At 42.8% G+C, this 20,586-nt stretch overlaps 1 protein-coding gene across 1 annotated transcript in view; it reads left to right on the forward strand.

Annotated features, from left to right (window-relative positions):
- NF1 (neurofibromin 1) overlaps nucleotides 1–20,586 on the forward strand; it is a 239,910-nt gene that overhangs the window by 50,637 nt on the left and 168,687 nt on the right. The window contains exons 12-20 of the mRNA XM_081346631.1: nucleotides 146–277; nucleotides 2,924–3,058; nucleotides 4,413–4,526; nucleotides 7,537–7,616; nucleotides 10,448–10,571; nucleotides 13,262–13,417; nucleotides 16,359–16,605; nucleotides 18,466–18,539; nucleotides 18,657–18,740. Coding sequence (XP_081202757.1) covers nucleotides 146–277; nucleotides 2,924–3,058; nucleotides 4,413–4,526; nucleotides 7,537–7,616; nucleotides 10,448–10,571; nucleotides 13,262–13,417; nucleotides 16,359–16,605; nucleotides 18,466–18,539; nucleotides 18,657–18,740 — 1,146 coding nt within the window. The remainder of the gene's footprint in view (nucleotides 1–145; nucleotides 278–2,923; nucleotides 3,059–4,412; nucleotides 4,527–7,536; nucleotides 7,617–10,447; nucleotides 10,572–13,261; nucleotides 13,418–16,358; nucleotides 16,606–18,465; nucleotides 18,540–18,656; nucleotides 18,741–20,586) is intronic.

A 20,586-nucleotide genomic window follows, 5' to 3' on the forward strand; every position in this document is an offset into this window, starting at 1 on the left:
GTGACCTGCTTTAGGAAAACTGCTGGAAGCAGTGGTACAGTCAGACATGGGCCACTTCATTGTGAATTCCTTGCTAGACTGCGTGCCCTGTGGAATCCTCCTGTTGTCCAATCTCCACTGATATTTTGTTTTCTTCCTCATCTAGTCTGCATTAGATTGGTGGCCCAAGATTGATGCTGTCTATTGTCATTCCGTGGAACTCCGCAGCATGTTCAATGAAACTCTCCATAAAGCTTTACAGGGCTCTGGTGTGCATACCCCAATCCGTATGACCCCGGTGAGGCCTTGCTTTTTGTTATTTAGTTGATACAGAATCTTGAGAAATCCACTTGGTTTTGTTTTGTTTTGTTAATTTGATGTTCTAATGTTGCATCCAGTGGTACCCATTTGGTGGCCATTAAAAACAAGCTTCTCTCTTCCCCCCCCCCCCCAGTGAACTTTCCAATTTAAAACCCAAGTTGAAAGAACTTAGCGTGTGGTGGTGGTGTTCTCAGATCACAGGCAAGAGAAGCCAAGAGAAGCCAATATCCCATGGCTACCAGGCTGGCATAAATATTGCTAGGCAATTTGATAGCGTGTAAGGCAGGGAACATATAATCATGGGAATTTCCAGAAGTGGACTTCATCTCCCAGAATTCCACAGCCAGCATGATCATTGATGAGAAATCTGGAAGTTGTCGTCCACATTCCTGGAAATTCTCAAGGTTGGAAAACACTGATTTAATCTTAGAAAAAGTCTTAGCAAACAAAAACAACAGAGTAGCCCAACTCAGTTTCTAGACACTGGTGGGTCTTCCTTTCTTAATATTTTTGAAATATTTTAATTCCTGCATGGGGCAGGTTGATATGCTAATCTCGATGGCCCTTCCATTTGTGGTTCTGTGCTAGTTTCCTCCTTGTTTCTCATATTGGACCCGTGCCCTTCCTGGCTGGTTTATGCGGCCCGGGAGAGGACACGCAGCTGGTTCCAAGCAGTTATATCAGCTTCTTTGAGTGAGGGTAGCTTCCCTGCCGTCTTGAAAGAGGCGGTGGTGAGGCCTCTCCTCAAGAAGCCTGCCTTGGACCCAGCTGTATTGAACAACTTTCGTCCGGTCTCCAACCTTCGCTTTCTTGCGAAGGTTGTTGAGAGTGTGGTGGCGCATCAGCTCCCTTTGGTCCTGGATGAAGCAGATTATCTAGACCCGTACCAATCGGGTTTCAGGCCCGGGCACAGCACGGAGACGGCATTGGTCGCGCTGGTGAATGATCTCTGGAGGGCTCGGGACAGGGGTCATTCCTCTGTCCTAGTCCTATTAGACCTCTCAGCGGCTTTCGATACCATCGACCATGGTATCCTGCTGCGGCGTCTCAGGGGATTGGGAGTGGGAGGCACGGTCTTACAGTGGTTCTCCTCCTATCTCCAGGGACGCTCGCAGTCGGTGTTGACAGGAGGGCAGAGGTCGACCGCGAGGTCTCTCGTTTGTGGAGTTCCTCAGGGGTCGGTCCTCTCGCCTCTCCTGTTCAACATCTACATGAAACCGCTGGGTGAGATCATTCGTGGTTTTGGAGTTGGGTATCATCAGTATGCTGATGATACCCAGCTTTTCCTTTCGACCCCAAACCACCCCAGTGATGCCCTCAACGTGATGTCCCGTTGCCTGGAGGCGGTTCGGGTCTGGATGGGGAGGAACAGACTTCAACTCAACCCCGACAAGACCGAGTGGCTTTGCATACCTTCATCCCGGGTCTATTCGGATATTCCATCTCTCTCTATGGGGGGTGAATTATTACCCCCCGTAGATAGGGCTCGCAACTTGGGAGTCCTCCTAGATTCACGGCTCACCTTGGAAGATCACATGGTGGCTGTGACTAGGGGGGCTTTCGCCCAGGTTCGCCTGGTGCGTCAGTTGCGGCCCTATCTAAGCCGGGATGATTTATGCACGGTCACTCACGCGCTCGTGACCTCTCGTCTAGACTACTGCAACGCTCTCTACATGGGGCTTCCCTTGAGGACCACCCGGAGGCTCCAGCTGGTACAGAATGCAGCCGCGAGAGTTGTATTGGGAGTCTCCCGATACTCCCATGTCACACCTCTGCTCCGTGAGCTGCATTGGTTACCAGTTGTCTTCCGGGTGAGATTCAAGGTGCTAGTAATGGTGTTTAAAGCCCTACATGGCAGGGGTCTGGAGTACCTTAGGGAACACCTGCTGCCGGCGTCTACTTCCCTCCGCCCTGTGCGTTCCCACAGAGAGGGCCTCCTCAGGGTGCCACCGGTCAGAGAATGTCGACTGGTGGCCCCCAGGGGGAGATCCTTCTCTGTGGGCGCCCCGGAGCTATGGAACCAGTTACCGGTTGAGCTCCGGACGGCGCCCGATCTTCGCTCCTTTCGCCGCGATCTGAAAACATACTTGTTCGAGCAAGCCGGCCTGGCCTGAGGGGGGATTAGTGGGGTTTTTACTATTTTTATTGGGGTTTTTAGTATGTATTAACTGTATTTTTTAATTGGGCATGTATTTAATTACCTTTTATCTTTTGTAAATTTCTGTGTTTTATTCTTGCCCTGTACACCGCCCTGAGTCCTTCGGGAGAAGGGCGGTATAGAAATATTAATAAATTAAATTAAATAACAATAATTTTTCATACTATGTACCTTTGTTAGTATAGCTGCAGACTGACTTGTTGCTTTCAGCCTGTTCAGGTGACCTCAGAATTCTTCTCTTGAGAAATGAAAAGGATGAGTTAAAGAGATATTGCATCATAATGGAAGACTCCATGGAAATTCCATTTCAAGACTAATGAAAAAGAGACTGATGAAAAAAAATCAGCTGTACAATTCATATTTTAGCAATAGATGTGTTGGAACTAACAATTGGTATACTGCTGTTGGAAATAAGTTCCATGTTTGGAATATTTATTACTTTGTTAATGGTTTTATTTTTCTTAGAGTCTTACATTTAAAGAGAAAATGACAAGCCTGAAGTTTAAAGAAAAACCTACAGATGTTGAAACCAGAAGTTATAAAGTTTTGTTGTTATCTATTGTAAAACTGATCCACGCTGACCCAAAACTCTTACTCTATGTAAGTGAAAATCTGGGGTTGTTTTTTTTTTTAAAAAAAGAATATGAATATATATTTCTATAAACATAATATAACATGCAGAGGTTAAAGCAGCTGAAGGACTTTTAAAACTTGATAACTATTTTAGATTGATATTTGTTGCTACCTGATCTGCCAAGTGTGCAAAATCCAGAAGTGCTGAATAAAAATAGTCTTGACCCTTGGAACAATTTTTTTTAAAAAAATACAGCAATAATTGAACACACACACACACACACACACACACACACACACACAATTTCTTTGAATACCACCTAGAGAAGCTATGTATGTTGGCTAGTGAAAATTGTAATGGGCTGTGAGAATCATTTTGGGGGACAGAAATTGAAGGGGAGGCATTGACATGAGGCAGTGGGTATGATGGTGGGATATCTACGCTGCTGAGGAGCTGCTGAGGAGAAGCAGGAAAGAGAGGGAGAGAAGGGAAGATGCTGGACTGGGTGGGAGACAAGTAGGCTGGGCACAAGCTTTGCAGAATAAGAGGGGGGAGCGGGGAAAGTGACATGCACCAACCTAGCCCTCCCTTCCTCCAGGATCTCTCCAGATTTTGTTTCAGCTGAAACCTAGAACCACCCAAAAGTTCTTGGTATTTAGCTTCTGCAGCTAATATGAAATCAATCAGTCTATGTTATACTGCCACCCGTCTCATGGAAAGTGACTCTGGGAAAAGGACCTGGAAGAGGATGATTTTGTTTTTAGAACAGGACAAAACGTCCTTTTGTTTTGTGTACGTCCCTATGGGTCTACAGTTGGAGGAAGAAGCTGTTGTAGCTGGACATGGTGCAATCATCTATTGAACCTAAGGGAGCAGTTACGTCACACAGGTTGGAGAACTTTTGTTTTTCCAAATGAAACAAGCACCAGCTTGTTTCCTACCCATCTATATTCCAGCTTCTTTTATCAATCTGCACAAAGTTCTTAAAACAGATTCAAAAAAAAAATCAAAAGGAGCAAATAGGTATTCCAGACGTGGAGGTCGCAAAACATAACAACGCTTACCTTTTGATTTGTAACACTTCTTTTAATTTGTGGTACGTATTGATGTAGAATCCCATCCGAGGCAAATTGCAGCAATTCCATATAGATCCTGAGACCTCTTTCTAGTCTTTAGAGTCAGCTATCTTTTTTCCCCACGGCCAAGCAGTAGACTACATTGAATTAAAGCCTTTAAATCACAGTATGTTAACAGATTCTTACTAACCGCAAACCGTATGCAAAACCAATTCAACCAACTTGGCTGTATTTTGTGTAGCTCTTTCAGGGGGCAGTTCTCACTGATGAACAAATGCTTGAGCATCTCTGTCTTTTCATACAGAATCCAAAGAAACAGGGGCCTGAGACCCAAGGAAGCACGGCTGATCTCATATCAGGCCTTGTCCAGCTTGTCCCACAAGCCAGTATGCCAGAAATAGCACAAGAGGCCATGGAGGTAAGGAGACTTAATTGGTGTTTACATTCAAGCTACTGCTTGGAACAGAAGGGGATTGGGATCTTCTTATTCCGTTAACACATTTCTAAAGTGTCAGCTAGTTTGGTTTTCCAGGTGGTGTTACACATCTCTTAAAAATGCAATATGAAATAAACACATCTACAAGAACAGCATGTCAGTGCTGCAAACATTGACATGTTTTTTCACTGACAATATAAGAGCCTTTTGTTTAAACTGCTTTGCGTTGAATCTTGGAGGGAATTTTCTAACGACTATTTTGAGAAGATTAGAAAAGCCTGTGTACAGAATGGGAAGAGAAACCTCCTATGTAAAACTAATTGGATAATGTGATTTATGACGTGAAGATAAGGGCGGGGATCGTGTGTATGTTAGGATGGGTTTGTGGGGAGGAGACTTCAGATTCTGGCATCCCTCCATGAGTGCCGATGTTTTGTTTCATTATTAAGACTTTTTAGGTAAACAATGCTTGCATTTTGTTTGAACTGTCTCATTTATCGGAACCATGACACAGCAACTGTGAACTCAGCAGGTAAAATTGCACAAGGATGGCATTTAGTAAATTGCTCAGTCTGGATAAAAATATCTTCATCCGGCATTGATACCACAGTCCAATATCACTATGTTGATTGTATGGTATCTATAATGTGTGGATTTTTAATTCAGATTTCTTAATAGCAGCAACACAACCCCTCCCCACTCCACCCTGGCCAGTTTTTATATTAACACGGAGAGATAATTTTGTTACGAATAAGACCTCACATCTTGATTCTAGAAGCAAACTTCTGTCTATAGGGCATATTTAGATGTTTTGATTCTAAAGAACAGCTTCTTTGCTTCTCTCCCAACCTTTGAATTTGGGTCTGGCTCTGCATGATGATTCTCTAGAAGTGCATAACTTTTCCAGGATACATGAAACCTTGGAGTGGGGTCCCAGGAATCACACGCCAGAAAGTGGCTGGGAGCTAGACAAAATGTCAGTTTTAAATAAATGTTAACTTCATGAAGTTTAGCCAACATGATTATTCTCCTGTTAATGTGCTTCATAATTTGGTATGGTATTAACATGTTAGATTAAGACTGAGCTGAGCTCAAGCCTGTTGCTGGCCAGTGAAAGTTTCACTGGGTGCCTTTGGGCCAATCATATTCTCTCAGCTTAGTGTAGCCCACCAATTTGTTAATTGGAATAATATCAACAGTACTGTATATGCTGTAAATTGAAAATAAATGCAAATAGGTAAAGGTAAAGGTTCCCCCGCACATACGTGCTAGTCATTTCCAACTCTAGGGGCCGGTGCTCATCCGTTTCAAAGCCGAAGAGTCAGCGCTTGTCTAAGGACGTCTCCGTGGTCATGTGACCGGCATGACTAGATGCCAAAGGCACACGGAACGCTGTTAACTTCCCACCGGAGTGGTCCCTATTTTTCTACTTGCATTGAACAGCTAGGTTGGCAGAAGCTGGGATGAGTAACAGGCGCTCACTCTGTTATGCAGCACTCGGGATTCGACCCGCCAAACTGCTGACCTTCTGATTGACAAGCTCAGCGTCCTAACCCACTGAGCCACTGCCAAGAGCAATAAATTCCCCTCTCTTAATTTCCAGATGGATTCGTCATGATTGTCTCAAAAGGTGCTTTTTCAATAGGCAACCGAACTTTCTTTGGTTTTCCTTGAAAGATGTTTCGCTTCTTATCCAACAAGCTTCAGAACTGAAGAATCTTCTTGGATGAGAAGCGAAACGTCTTCAAGGAAAAAGAAAAAAAAGTTCAGTTGCCTTTTGAAAAAGCACCTTTGGAACATTCCGCATGGATTATCAGAGCTGTGCTCTGTTACTACATCCCAACCAGACTGGGTGGGTGATGGGTGATCTAGAGCCATGGGAATAAGGATTTTGGAAAGTACACTGTTGCAAGAGATTGCCTTGGGGAATGGCATTTCTTCTTCCTCTAAAGAAGGGAGAATCTTTTGTTAGCTTAGCAAATTGGCAAAGGTGAAATGGACCCCTCCCTCTTGGTCCAGATGCTGAAGAAGCCCATGGAGTTGCATAGGCATAATTAAAGGTAAAGGCGTGCTAGTGGTTTCTGACTCTAGGGGCCAGTGCTCCTCTCCATTTCAAAGCCGAAGAGCCAGCGCTTGTCCGAGGACATCTCCGTGGTCATGTGGCCGGCATGACTAGATGCCAAAGGCGCACGGAACGCTGTTACCTTCCCACCGGAGTGGTCCCTATTTTTCTACTTGCATTTTTACGTGCTTTCAAACTGCTAGGTTGGCAGAAGCTGGGACGAGTAACAGGCGCTCACTCTGCTATGCGGCACTCGGGATTTGACCCGCCAAACTGCCGATCTAACCCACTGAGCCACCACGTCCCCTATAGGCATAATATGGCCAGCCAAAGGATGGGGAATGGCTTTATTTTTAAACACATTATCTCAAAATTTCCAAGCACATCTAAGCCAGTAGTGTTTAGGGGGCCACCCTTAGTGCGGCAAGCTTTCTTCTTCCAATCCATACTGTTGCTGTTGCTACTTCTTTCAGCATTAGCTGATGTTAAATACATGCTGTTGATTTGCTGCCAAGTCTTTCCCCTTCAACTTTTGCCCAGACTGATTGGAAGAAGGTGGCAATGCTTCTGCATGTCATGGGGCAGCAAACCCTCTCCTTGGTTCATTCAGGGAAGACGTTTTATCTGATCCTTTCAGAAGGAATGTCCAATTTGATTCTCCTTAGAGCAGGGGTTTCCAACGCGTGGCTGGGGACTTCTGGGAGTTGAAGTCCACAAGCCTTAAGGTTGCCAGCGTTGGATACCCCTGCCGTAGAGACTCAATCTGAAGAAACAGAGCTGTAGGATACCTATCCGCTACCCATTCATTAAATATAAAATGAGAACCGCAGTTGGCTTTGCCCTGGTCTAATCTTTTCATTCCCACAATGCAGAAATCTTCTGTCCAGGGTTACGTTCATGCAGAGTCTTTTTGTATATCTATGCTTCCAGGCCTTGCTTGTGCTTCATCAATTAGACAGCATTGACCTGTGGAACCCTGATGCACCCATCGAAACATTCTGGGAAATCAGGTTAGTTCAGACTCACCACGGACTCCTTTTCCTGGACTTTGTATCCCAGCTAGAATTCTTAAGTATCTAAATGGTATTTCCATAGAATAGCAGGACATTAAAGCAGTATTTTGACTCAGCAGACGAAACAAGATGGTAGGTAAAAAAATTTAACAGAAGAGAATATTTGTAGCTCAGGGTTGGACTGTGGAGTCCTTGGTCCTCTTTGAGCTTGGTTGTTTGTATGTTTTTTGCAGACATTACATGACCCAACTAGGAAACATCATCAGTGTTAGAAGGGAGTGGGGTTTGCTGCAAACTAGCAAACTACAAATGATGATGTTACCTAGTTGGGTAACAAGAGCACCAAAGACCCCACAGAAAAAAGATTGTCTGCCGAAACAAAGGGCTGCCTAATTATTATTTTTTAAAAATTTGCTATCTGTTGCAAAGTAACTAAACCGTATAAAATGTTTTTGTTGCAAAACAAGCAGCACATGGGTGCCATTTGAGCTTTGTGAAGCAACCCATTCCATAATTTGGGGAGAACTACGGAGAAGACAACTTCCATCTTTTTCTCAAATGCTTCCTTTACAAGACTTCTCCTTCCTGGGGCCCAGGAAGATGGATCTCTAAAATAACCTGCACCCAAAGAATTTGGGGCTTTTGAATGTTGCCGCCCATTTGTGCTTTCAGATAGATTGGGGACTTGGGCAGTGTCATAAGGCAGGCCTGTGTCCATTAATGCCAATCCTGCTATTATTTGGTCAGATTGGAATTTCTGAGAATTCCTCAAAGGGATCACTAAGTAGAGTGTACAGCAACAATTCTATTACAAGGTATATATCTGCAATAGTGGACAAGTGTGATGTGTTGTTCGGGAGAGATTCAGTTGCTGTCTTGGTTAGAGAGGATAGTCATGCTGATGTTTGAACAGCTGCCATTAGGTTGAATCTAGGACGGGTAGGCAGCCTTGGCTCTTTTATGACTCGTGGACTTCAACTCCCTGAATTCTGGGAGTTGAAGTCCACGAGTCATAAAAGAGCCAAGGTTGCCTACCCCTGATCTAGGAACTTCCAGTCCATGAACCTGATTGTTTTTGGGAAAAGTTTCATTTGGGGATAATCGCATTCTTGCTATACAGATTATCTCCCAAACATAAAATTATTGATTATACAATGTGTTAAATGAAACTGTTTTTTGAGCAGCACCCTGAAGATTCTGATAGACATCTGCCCCATCTTCCTAAAGTCAGAAAACCAAAAAAAACACAAAAAACCAACTTAGGATCCTGGAATTTTGCATGGGACAAAACCTCCATCAGAATATTTGGTATCGAGACCCAAATAAACTTATCTTTCATAGACAAAAGCGAAATTCTGCTTGCTAACCAATGCAGTGTTTTAGAACAAGTGTACAGGTAGTTCTCAACTTATGATCATGATTAAACCCAAATTTTCTGTTGCTAAGCAAGACAGTTGTTAAGTGAATTTTGCCTCATTTAAAACTCTTTCTTAACACATTGTTAAGTGAATCACTGCAGTTGTTAAATTAATAACATGGTTGCTAAGTGAATCTGTCTTCCCCATTGGCTTTGCTTGTCAGAAAAAGGATCACATGCCACTGGGATACTGCAAACATCATAAATATATGCCGGTTGCCAAGCATCCAGAGTTTGATCACATGACCACAGGGATGCTGCAACAGACATAAGTATGAAAAACAGTCACAACTCACTTTTCCACTGCTGTTGTAACTTTGAACAGTCATTAAACAAATGGTTATAAGTCAAGGACTACCTGTAATATGTTTTTCCTCAGTCTAAAATCATCAAACTTGTGTACCAGTTGCACTGTTCTGTATTACACTTTTTTCCCTATGAAGTGCTCATCTTAGCTCTGGAGGGTGTGGGTTGCAATATGCACAGCTGTATTATGAGGACAGCGATGTATTGCTTTGCAGGTTACCTATTTTTGAAAAATCTTATGTTCTAAAAATGAGAAGATGACAAAGTACGTTGCTATAGATTTAATGTCAAGCTTAGCAACTGAATTAATTTCATGTAGGTATTTATGTATTACATGGAATGCTTTAATGTTAATTGGGGAGTGTGTTTATTTTTTTTAATCAAAATAACATATTTTGTAGACTTTTGTATTTTTTTGTATTTTATTTTTTTAACAGATAACATTAATTTTTAAAAGGGTTACAAATGTGGATTTGTGAGAACTCCAAACTTGTAGAAGAAAAACATGGAGTACCTCTGTTACCTTTTTTCTCTCCTCCTTTTTCCTTCTCATCTCACATTCTTGTGCTGCAGCCTTAAGATACTGACAAGGATATTTTTGAGATTAAAAATATGTAAAATTAGGTGCACCCAGTATTTATCTAATAGCTAGCTACTCCTGCCAGTTTTTCCTAGAAACAAAGAATGCAGGTTGTCTTTCAGACACCCAAAGCTTGTAAGGGATATGTTTTGTGATTTCACCTCTTAAACGTATCAGAAACCAATCTCAACCTTGGCACATTGGTGTGAACTATGGGTGAAACTGCTTCCTTCTAGTGTTTTGTATAAACGTTTATACATTTGTGAAGATGTTATTATTTTGTACTCAGAACTTTGAACCCCGACACTGGGTCTGCAAAAAAGGATTGAACAAATTAAGTGTTTTCCTGGGGTAGTGGGATTTGGAGGGAAAGCAGACAAGACTGTGCAGAACTGGGGAAATTGTAAATTGTTGTCATGATAACTGGGTGAACAACTTCCTTAAAATGTTGCCTTGGACAGTACAGAATGCTCTGATTGATAACTGACAGATTGTGGCTGTTTTCTTATTTGCATGTTCCTGAAGTTCACAAATGCTATTTGGTATATGCAAGAGACTAACGAGCAATCAGATTCTCAGCAGCATGGAAATCCTCAAATGGTTGCGAGAGATTTTGATCTGCAGGAACAAATTTCTTCTGAAAAACAAAGTAAGTGAAAGCCTAAATCTCAAAGAGGCTTGCAGTTAGGGTTTGTTGCTGGCTTGTTCCACTTACTGGAAGCTTGGAAGTTCATGGAAATAAAATTTGGCTAGCTCCAGCTATTTTTAACATTCTTGCTCAGTAAAGAAAATGAACATGTACCACAACAGTTTTCTTAACATTGTGCACTAGATTCTATCTCCTTGGCAAGAAAATGTAAATCTTTCCTAAAATCTTTGTTTCTTTTGTTGCTCAAGATATTGCTACCCTTTATCTCTTCTACATCTGTTTGGGGAGTTTAAATTTTGAGTAATCCCGTGTACCAAAGCATACTATTTGTCTATTACTGTCTATTAGTATATGATCCTGTTGGACATTTACACATTTAATCCAGCACTTCTATAAGGCTTTCATATATAATTCTTCAGGTGTACAGGTCTTGGGTTAGTTGTCTTTGGAAACTGTCAAATCATCCAGATCTTGGTTGTCCTAAAGGTGTTTTTCAAAAGACAACTGGATTTTCTTGGGTTTTTTTCCTTGAAAAAAAATTGCTTCTTATCCAAGAAGCTTCTTCAGTTCAGAAGAAGAAACCGAAACATCTTGGATAAGAAACAAAATATTTTCCAGGGGAAAAAAACCAAGCAAGTCCAGTTGCCTTTTGAAAAACACCTTTTGGACAGCTCTTGGTTTAGGAATTGGCGGTCACCCATGGAGAAAGCATTTTGTTGATTGTATCAGGGACCAGTTTGATTTTGTGGGGAGGAATTTCAGCTTTGAACAGCTCAGATCCCTACCAGGAGGGGTAAAATTCACTAGGCAACCCTAGACCAGTTACCATTTCTCAGCCTCCTCTGTGTAGGTAAAATAGGGGTGGTGTTCCCCTAATAACTCTTGCAAAAAAAGATAATAAAATCAGGCACAGGCACGTGGTGATCCACTTAGGACACAACTTATGATGTAATTCTGAGTTCAAATACAGTTGTAACTTGAGGACTACCTGTATTGCATGCAAGCACCAAGGACTGGCAGCAGATTTGTTTCAGATGGCATGAAGTGCCACGTACCCAGCATGACTACTGTAGCTGTACAGCAAGTGTGAGCTTTTCTCAAAAGATAAATGAACCAGTTCCCTGAAAAGAATCCCTTATATGGGTGTTAAATTTCCAGTCCTCTCATTTGAGGACTCCTCTTTTGTGAAAAAATATATATATCAATTTTTCAAGTGTTGTTCATATTGCTTTTACTTATTACAAGTATCTTATTACAAACTAATCAAGGAGAGAAGCAACCTAGAACTAAGGAGAAAGTTCCTGACAGTTAGAACAAGGACGGCCACTGAGGCTCTTGACCGGGTTGTACCCCTGCGGCCCCTGACACGGTGCAGATCCCGTCGAGCTCCATGGTTCTCTGCGGAGCTCCGGGAGATGAAGCGTCGGAGACGGGGCCTAGAGAGCGGTTGGAGGTCCAGCCGATCCGAATCCGACCGATTGCGACTAAGAGCCCACATTAGGTCTTATCTCGCTGCGATAAGGGAGGCGAGGTCTAACCACTTCGCCACCCTTATCGCGTCCGCAGATAATCGCCCGGCCGCCCTGTTCAGGGTGACTCGCTCCCTCCTAAATCAGGAGGTGAGGGAGGATCCCTTGCAGGGTCGTGCCGAGGAGTTTAACCAGCATCTGTCGGACAAAATCGCTCGGATTCGGACCGGTCTGGACTCTGACTGGGCAGAGTCTGGCGATCAGGACACGGGCGGTCTTGTCGATACCACCTGGGATGAGTTTGATTCTGTGACTCCGGAGGAAGTGGACAGGATCATGGGGAGGCTGAGCACCACCACATGTTTACTGGACCCGTGCCCTTCCTGGCTGGTCTATGCAGCCCGGGAGAGGACACGCAGCTGGTTCCAGGCAGTTATATCGGCTTCTTTGGGTGAGGGTAGCTTCCCCGCCGTCTTGAAAGAGGCGGTGGTGAGGCCTCTCCTCAAGAAGCCTGCCTTGGACCCAGCTGTATTGAACAACTTTCGTCCTGTCTCCAACCTTCGCTATCTTGCGAAGGTTGTTGAGAGTGTGGTGGCACATCAGCTCCCTCTGGTCCTGGATGAAGCGGATTATCTAGACCCGTACCAATCGGGTTTCAGGCCCGGGCACAGCACGGAGACGGCATTGGTCGCGCTGGTGAATGATCTCTGGAGGGCTCGGGACAGGGGATATGTCGATTGGTGGCGCCCAGGGGGAGATCCTTCTCTGTGGGCGCTCCGGAGCTGTGGAATCAGTTGCCGGTAGAGCTCCGGATGGCGCCCGATCTTCGCTCCTTTCGTCGCGATCTCAAGACGTTTTTGTTTGTACAAGCCGGCCTAGCCTGATGGGGATTGGTGGGGTTTTTATTTTTTTTGTACTCTTAATTTTATTTTTGGGGTTTTATTATTGTATTAATTGTTTTAACTTGGGCAATTATTTAATCTCTTTTTAATGTTTGTACTTTGTATTTGACTTTTGCCCTGTGAACCGCCCTGAGTCCTCAGGGAGAAGGGCGGTATATAAATATTATTAAATTAAATTAAATTAAATTATTATTATTTTCTCTCCTTTGATAAATGTGGGACCACTGGCCACCTTCCCCCGCCCACCACGTTTCTTTGGTATTTTTCATTCTTTTCAAAATTTGGATGACTTTTAAATTCTTCTTCTTTCTCTTTGCAGCAATCAGATAGAAGTTCCTGCCCTTTTCTCTTCCTTTGTGGGGTGGGATGTGATGTCTCTGGAGGTGGAGCTAATCAAATTTCTCTCGACCACGAAGAGATGATGCGCTGTATCCCAGGAGCTCCGCTCCGGAAGGGCAAAGGGAGTTTCTGCATGGTGAGTAAAGGGAGAGTTGGCCCCGTGGAATGGTATTTAACCTTAACGCTTCTTTTTGTGGGGTACAGCAGAGGTCTTCAACCTTTTGGGCACCAGAGACCGGTTTCATGGAGAAAGTGTTTTTTCCATGGACCGGAGGGGGTGTGTTTTTTTGTGCTGCCTGCATCCCGCGGATAGGGCTTTGCTTGTTTGTGTGGACCGGTTGCTGGCATGCCGCGGCTCGGTACTGGTCCATGGATCGGGGGTTGGGGACCCCTGGGCTACAGGCAGTCCTTGACTTACGATCACAATTGAGTCCAAAACTCATGTTGCTATATGTGAGATAGTTGTTAAGTGAGTTTTGCCCCATTTTACGACCTTCCTTGCCACAGTTTTAAGTGAATCTCTGCAGTGGTTAGTGATGAAAAATGTCACCTTGAAACATGTGCCTGACTAGAAAACTCTGGGCTGATCTCGTACACCCTGTGATTTTCAAGAGTGTGGTTAGAATATGAAAGTCTTCCTGTTCGTTGTGGAATTTTTTCTCTCTCTGTAGCTTTTTTGAGTGAACCCAGTCTTGGTAGCTTGTTTGATAAATTGTACAGGTAGTCCTTGACTTACAACCATAATGGAGCCCAAAATTTCTGTTGCTAAGCGAATCAGTTGTTAAGTGAGCTTTGCCCCATTGGCTGCTTGTCAAATGACCTTTCTTGCCACTGTTGTTAAGTGAATAGTGTGCAGTTGAAGAGTTAGTGACACGATTGTTAAGCAAATCTGGTTTCCCCACTGACTTTGCTTGTCAGAAGGTTGCAAAAGGGGATCTCATGACTCCAGGCAGGACACTGCAACCGTCGTAAATATGAGTCAGTGGCCAAGCGTTTGAATTTTGATCAAATGATCATGGTGATGCTGCAACGGTCCTAAGTGTGAAAAAAAAGGTCATAAGTCACTTTTTTCAGTGCCACTGTAACTTTGAACAGTCACTAGGTGAACTGTTGTAAGTTGAGGACTACTTGTAGTTACACAGTCATACTACCCGTAAACAGATACGCTCCATATTTATGGGTTCCAGCTCTTTGGCTAAACTCTTTGACATTGACCTAGTTTTTTTATATATATTTGTTCCCCATGGCATTGTGGGTGTCCCATGCTGGAAGGATTTCTATATATCTAACGTCTTACAATTATGTACAGGATGTGTTCAGATTTCCAAAGAATAAGTTGGTTCCATCTTTCTACAATTGGCAAGTAATTTTCTGCCTCTTCATTAGTGGGAAGCAGTCATGAGTTCTGGCAGCTTTTCTGAACTTGGTGTCCCCTAGGCGTGTCTTTTGGAACCAAAAAAATGTGCCCTCCAATCAAGTTTGGTTCCCTAGCTTTTGCATCTATGTCTTTGTCTTGATGTCATTATGGAAGTGACTCACAGGCCTTTTTCCAGGATGCTTTTTCCATTTCTCAGTGCAGGTAGTCCTCGACTTACAACGGTCCACTTAGTGACCATTTGAAGTTGCAGTGGCCCTGAAAAAGGGGACTCATGACTGTTTTTCACACTTACGACCATTGCACCATCCCCACAGTCACGTGATCAAAATTCAGACGCTTGGCAACTGACTCACATTTATGACAATAGTAACAATAAGAATAATAAGAACAATAATAAGAAGTAGTAGTTGGAAGGGACCTTGGAGGTCATCTAGTCCAACCCCCTGCTCAGGCAGGAAACCCTATACCATTTCAGACAAATGGCTGGCCAGTCTCTTCTTAAAAACTTCCAGTGTTGGAGCATTCACCACTTCTGGAGGCAGGTTGTTCCACTGGTTAGTTGTTCTAACTGTCAGGAAGTTTCTCCTTAGTTCTAGGTTGCTTCTCTCCTTGACTAGTTTCCATCCGTTGCTTCTTGTCCTGCCTTCAGGGGCTTTGGAGAATAGCTTGACTCCCTCTTCTTTGTGGCAGTGTCCCAGGGTCATGTGATCACCTTTTGCAACCTTCTGACAAGCAAAGTCAATGGGGAAGCCAGATGTACTTAACAATTGCATCACTTACTAATTGAACTGCAGAGATTCCCTTAACTGTGGCAAGAAAGGTGGTAAAATGGGGCAAAACTTATTTAACAAGTGTCTCACTCAGCAACATAAATTTTGGGCTCAGTTGTGGTCATAAGTCGAGGACTACCTTGTAGACAACTACTTTGAAATTCCCAGGGAGTGGCCCCCCTCCAAACACTTAACTAACCTTGCTTAGCTTCTGAAATCAATTCCCGACCAAATATGCAGTCCAACCTCTGCAGACACCCAGGTAGGTAAATGGGGCATTATCTAAAGAAAAGAACTAGTTTGTTTCTTGGTGGCATGATGGTCTCCTCTATTAAAGAAGAGACACCACTTTCTTTTCGTTTAGTGGTTTCCGAATTTGTGATAAAAACCTGTTTTGGATGGGAACTCCATGACTGCTGGGTATCTAATGTGCTAGAAAATGGTATTCCTTGACTTACGGCCACAACTGGAACCAGACTTTCTTTTGCTAAGCAAGATAGTTATTAAGGTAGACACGCCCAATTTAATGACCTTTTCTGCCATGGTTGTTAAGCAACTTACTGCAGGCGTTAAGTGAATCATGCGGTTGTAAAGTGAATCATCTCTCCCACCCACCCACCCCCACCCCCATTTAGTTTGATTGTCAGAAGCCGACTGGGAAGGTTGCAAATGACAAGCACACGACCGTGGGATGCTGCAGTCTTCATAAATACATATTGGTTGCCAAGTGCCCAAATTTTGGTCAAGTGACCATGGGAATGACTGGTTGTAAGTAACTTTTTTCCAGTGCTGCTGTAACTTTGAGCTGTCACTATATGAATGGTTGTAAGTTGAGGACTAACTGAACGATATTAGGTTTTGAAATACGTGAAAAACAAGCACTGCAGTGGCAACTAGCAGTTGACTTTACCAATGTTTTGTTTCCGAAGGAAAGCACCGTAGGTTGCAGTGGGACAGCAATATGTCGCCAAGCCCAGACCAAGTTGGAAGTTGCCTTGTATATGTCTCTCTGGAGCCCTGACACCGAGGCAGTGCTGGTGGCCATGTCCTGTTTTCGACATCTCTGCGAGGAAGCAGATATCAGGTGTGGAGTAGATGAGGTGTCAGTTCACAACTTCTTGCCCAACTATAATACCTTTATGGAGTTTGCTTCTGTGAGCAATATGATGTCTACAGGTAAGAAGAGGTCCCATTGCTGTATGCATAAAACTAAAATATTAGACATAAGATGTCTGTGGAGAGTCTTGGTCATCTAGGCCATGGCTGTCTTGGATGAGAAGCAAAATGTCTTCAAAGAGAAACAAGAAAGTCCAGTTGCCTCTTGAAAAAGCAACTTTGGTATTAGACACAAGAGATTTCTTTTCAGTATGTTCACAATATTTTCAGTGGATAAACGTCAGGCACTTCTTTAAATTCTTAATCCTTAGCAACTGGAGTCACAGCTGAGTACAGGTTCATGTATCCTGATGCCTGTTGCTTCAGTTTCCATGTAACCCTGATGACTTACAAATTCAAAAGCACACTTTCAGAATGTTGACTGTAATGATAATAGTAATGATAATACAGTAATGATAATACAACAGTAATGATAATACAACAGCTTATTTCATATAGGTCAGGGGTGTCAATGTTGTGTGACGTGTCGCGACGTATCGCAACTTTCCCCCCCATTGCCGGAGCTGGGGTGGGCGTGGTTTCGGCATGACGCATCTGGCCCCCAGGCTGGAAGTTTGACACCCCTGATATAAGTAGTCCTCATCTTATTGACCAGTCACTTAGCGACCATTTAAAGTTGGGAGGGTATTTAAGATTTGGATTCAGAATTCTGATGGTTTCTCCCTGCAAAATGACTGCACTTTGAGCACTCAACAACTGGGGTGCATATACGCCTGTTTGCAGCGTTGTATGCTCATGTGACTGAATTTCACAACAGTTTTGCTGAAAACCAGCATTTACTTGCAGTGTTTGGCAAAACTCTGCCCAGAGTGAAACATCAGTTTGCTTTACAACCACAATATTTGCTTAATCAGCACAGATTGGATAAATAACTGGGATGATTTGTGTAATGATCAATGATTTGCTTAATGACCACCTCAAAAAAAGGTGGTAAAATCGGGTTGGTTATGTGGGTGACCCAAATTACAACTGCCACAAGTTAATGACAGCGATAAGCAGACTTGAGGTTTACCAGTATTGGCAAATAGTTGATTAGTTGATGGACCATTCATAAGTGAGATTTCTGAGAAACATAGTTATACATCTAAAATTAAAAGTCTGAATTATACTCTTGAAACTGAAATTCTTTACAATTAGTTTATTTTTTTTAACCACTGTATTAAAATGTACAGCACAGTATGAACAAATGTGGATCCATTTTGGCATTTTTTTTTAAAAGCAAAGGATCTTCATTTTAGGATAGGGTGGGCTAGGGCAGAGATGTCAAAACTGCTCACCCCTCGGGCTGGATGCGTCACGCGGAAGCCGCGCTCATCCCAGCTCCAGCAAGGGGCGAAAAAGTCACGATACGTCGCGACACATCACGTGACGTGGTGAATTTGACACCCCTGTGGCAGGGCAAGCTATGGTATTGTTTATTGGCCAAGTGTGATTGGACACACAAGGAATTTGTTTCCAGTGTAGAAGCTCTCTGTACATACCAGCAACAAAGGGATAAATCATAAATCAAAGATACAGTCTTAATCATAAAATACAACCAATAAAGTGATAGTCGTAGGATATCAATAGGAGTAGTTAATAGGAAAGATGAGGAGGATAATAGCAATACAGCCTTACTACATGGTTAGATATCCTTACATATAAGACAGTTGTGTCCAGGATGTGGTGGGTCTGTAGATATTTTCTCAGCCCTCTTTCTGGTTCTTACAGTATTCGGGTTCTCAATGGAAGGCAGGTTGCCTGCAATTGTTTGTTTCTGCAGTCCTAATTCTCCATTGAAGACTTGTACCAAGACACTTCTGCTGTTAATAAAACAATGTTAAGAAAATGTTCTCAGCTTCTGAGTGCATCTCTTTGTAGGAAGAACAGCTCTTCAAAAGAGAGTGATGGCCCTGCTCAGGCGTATTGAACATCCAACAGCAGGTAACACCGAGGTAAGCTTTTTTCCTTTTCTGAGGGGGGAAAAAAAGTTATTTTCAGCAGTCAGCAGTTGTTGCCTTAGGCTCGTTTATGCAGTGTGATAAAACAGTATCTTTTCCGGTTTGCTGTAGGCTTGGGAAGATACACATTTTAAGTGGGAGGCGGCTACAAAATTGATCCTCAACTATCCAAAGACTAAGATGGAAGATGGCCAGGTAAGACCAAGGTCATTAAAGGAACATACCCTCTAGAAAAGTTGGGCGACAACTCCTGTCATCCTTATCCTTCCGTTGCTACTCCAGCAAATTCCCTTTTCATTTTGCCTTTGAGGAAAATGAAAGCAAGTTCCATTTTTGCTTGAGTGCAACTTCTCCTAATGTTCTTTTTTTTTTTACTGGTTTTTGTTTTCTTTTGAAAATTTACGTTTTACACGCTTGTGTGGTTTGTTACATTTATGCATTAAGGGTTAGAAGTCTGTTTGTTTTTTCTTCAGAACACATTGAAATCCCTCATTCAATTGTTGAGATTATGCTTATGTCATTTGTTTGGCTGCCTTTCGGAAAAGGCACTCTGGGCAGCGAGATAGGTAGCTTATAAATTAAGTAACAAATAAAATTTTAAAATACTGTGACTATCTGCTGGGGTGGGAGGGAGGAAATGAGGTGGTTACTGTTCTTCGAATCGGTCTTGACCTCTGGTGACTACATAGGCAGATGATCTGTGCAGGTTTTTTGGGGGGCAAGAAACCTTTTCAGAGATGGTTTGGCCTTCTTCCAAAGACTGAGAGAGAACAAATGGCCCAAACTTGTCCAACTGACTTCCATGCCCTAACCTGGGAGTAGAACCTTGCTCTCTCTGTTTTTAGTCCAATACCTCAGACCACTATACCAGATTGGCTTTCTCTGGTCCCTATTGTATAGACCAGGGGTAGGCAACCTTAGTTCTTTTATGACTCATGGACTTCAACTCCCAGAATTCCTGAGCCAGCATGGCTCAGCATGGAAACCTCTCCCTTTCCCCTCAGCATGGCTGGCTCAGGAATTCTGGGAGTTGAAGTCCACTAGTCATAAAAGAGCCAAGGTTGCCTACCCCTGGTATAGACAGATAAAGTTGCGATGTGTTCAGTTATATAAACCAAAGTTATATTGGCCCATTGTTTGCTTAATCATTGGATAGAAAAGAATAGAATATTCTTTATTGGACACGTGTGATTGGAGACACAAGGAATTTGTCTCTGGTTTATAAGCTTTCGGTGTACATACAAATAGCAAAGTGATAAATCATAAGATACCAATAGGAGATAGTAATAGGAAAGATGAGAAGGATAATAGTAATACAGCCCTGCTACATAGGAAAACATCCTTAGACATAAGATAGTGCTGTGGGAATTAGGTGTTTAGCAGAGTGATGGCATAGGGCAAAAACTTTTTGCGTAGAGTTGTTTTGACATTATATGCCCTATAAGCGGCATTCTGAGGGGATGTGTTGAAACAGTTTATGTCCAGCATGTACACATGCTGAGCCACTGGGTATGAAATTTAATCCACTGTGATAGGTTCAGGTTGCGTGCCAATTCAGAGTAGAACAAAACACAAAACGTATTTGGATTGTTGTGAATTTACCAGAATATTAATTTGCTTTCTTTTAAACATTTCAGTTCTGCTTTTCAGGAGCATTCCCAAAGGACCTTCCAGTTGTTTAAAAAACATCACAGAATATCAAATCTAATGAAGCTAATAATATAAAGAAGCACCTAAAAGAATGAGAATGAAACTAGAAAGGCTTTTTAAAAGGGAATCTCATGAATCCTCTCATAGCAAGTGATAGCAAAGCATTATGAAGAGCCAGTTTAGGTTGGATATGGGACCAGATTTAAGCTATACTTTGTTTGAGCTGCAATTCTTTTCTGAAAAGCCTAATTCCTGATGGATTAAGGTTGTCTAGAAAGAGAATTATGTCCTTGTGAGGGACTAGTTTCCTTTCTGGAATGAATAGTCCCTATCCCAGGGGTAGGCAACCTGGGCTCTTTTATGACTTGTGGACTTCAACTTCCAGAATTCC

Source organism: Vipera berus, assembly GCF_964194415.1.
Source record: "Vipera berus genome assembly, chromosome: 1".
NCBI classification, from domain to species: Eukaryota; Metazoa; Chordata; class Lepidosauria; order Squamata; family Viperidae; genus Vipera; species Vipera berus.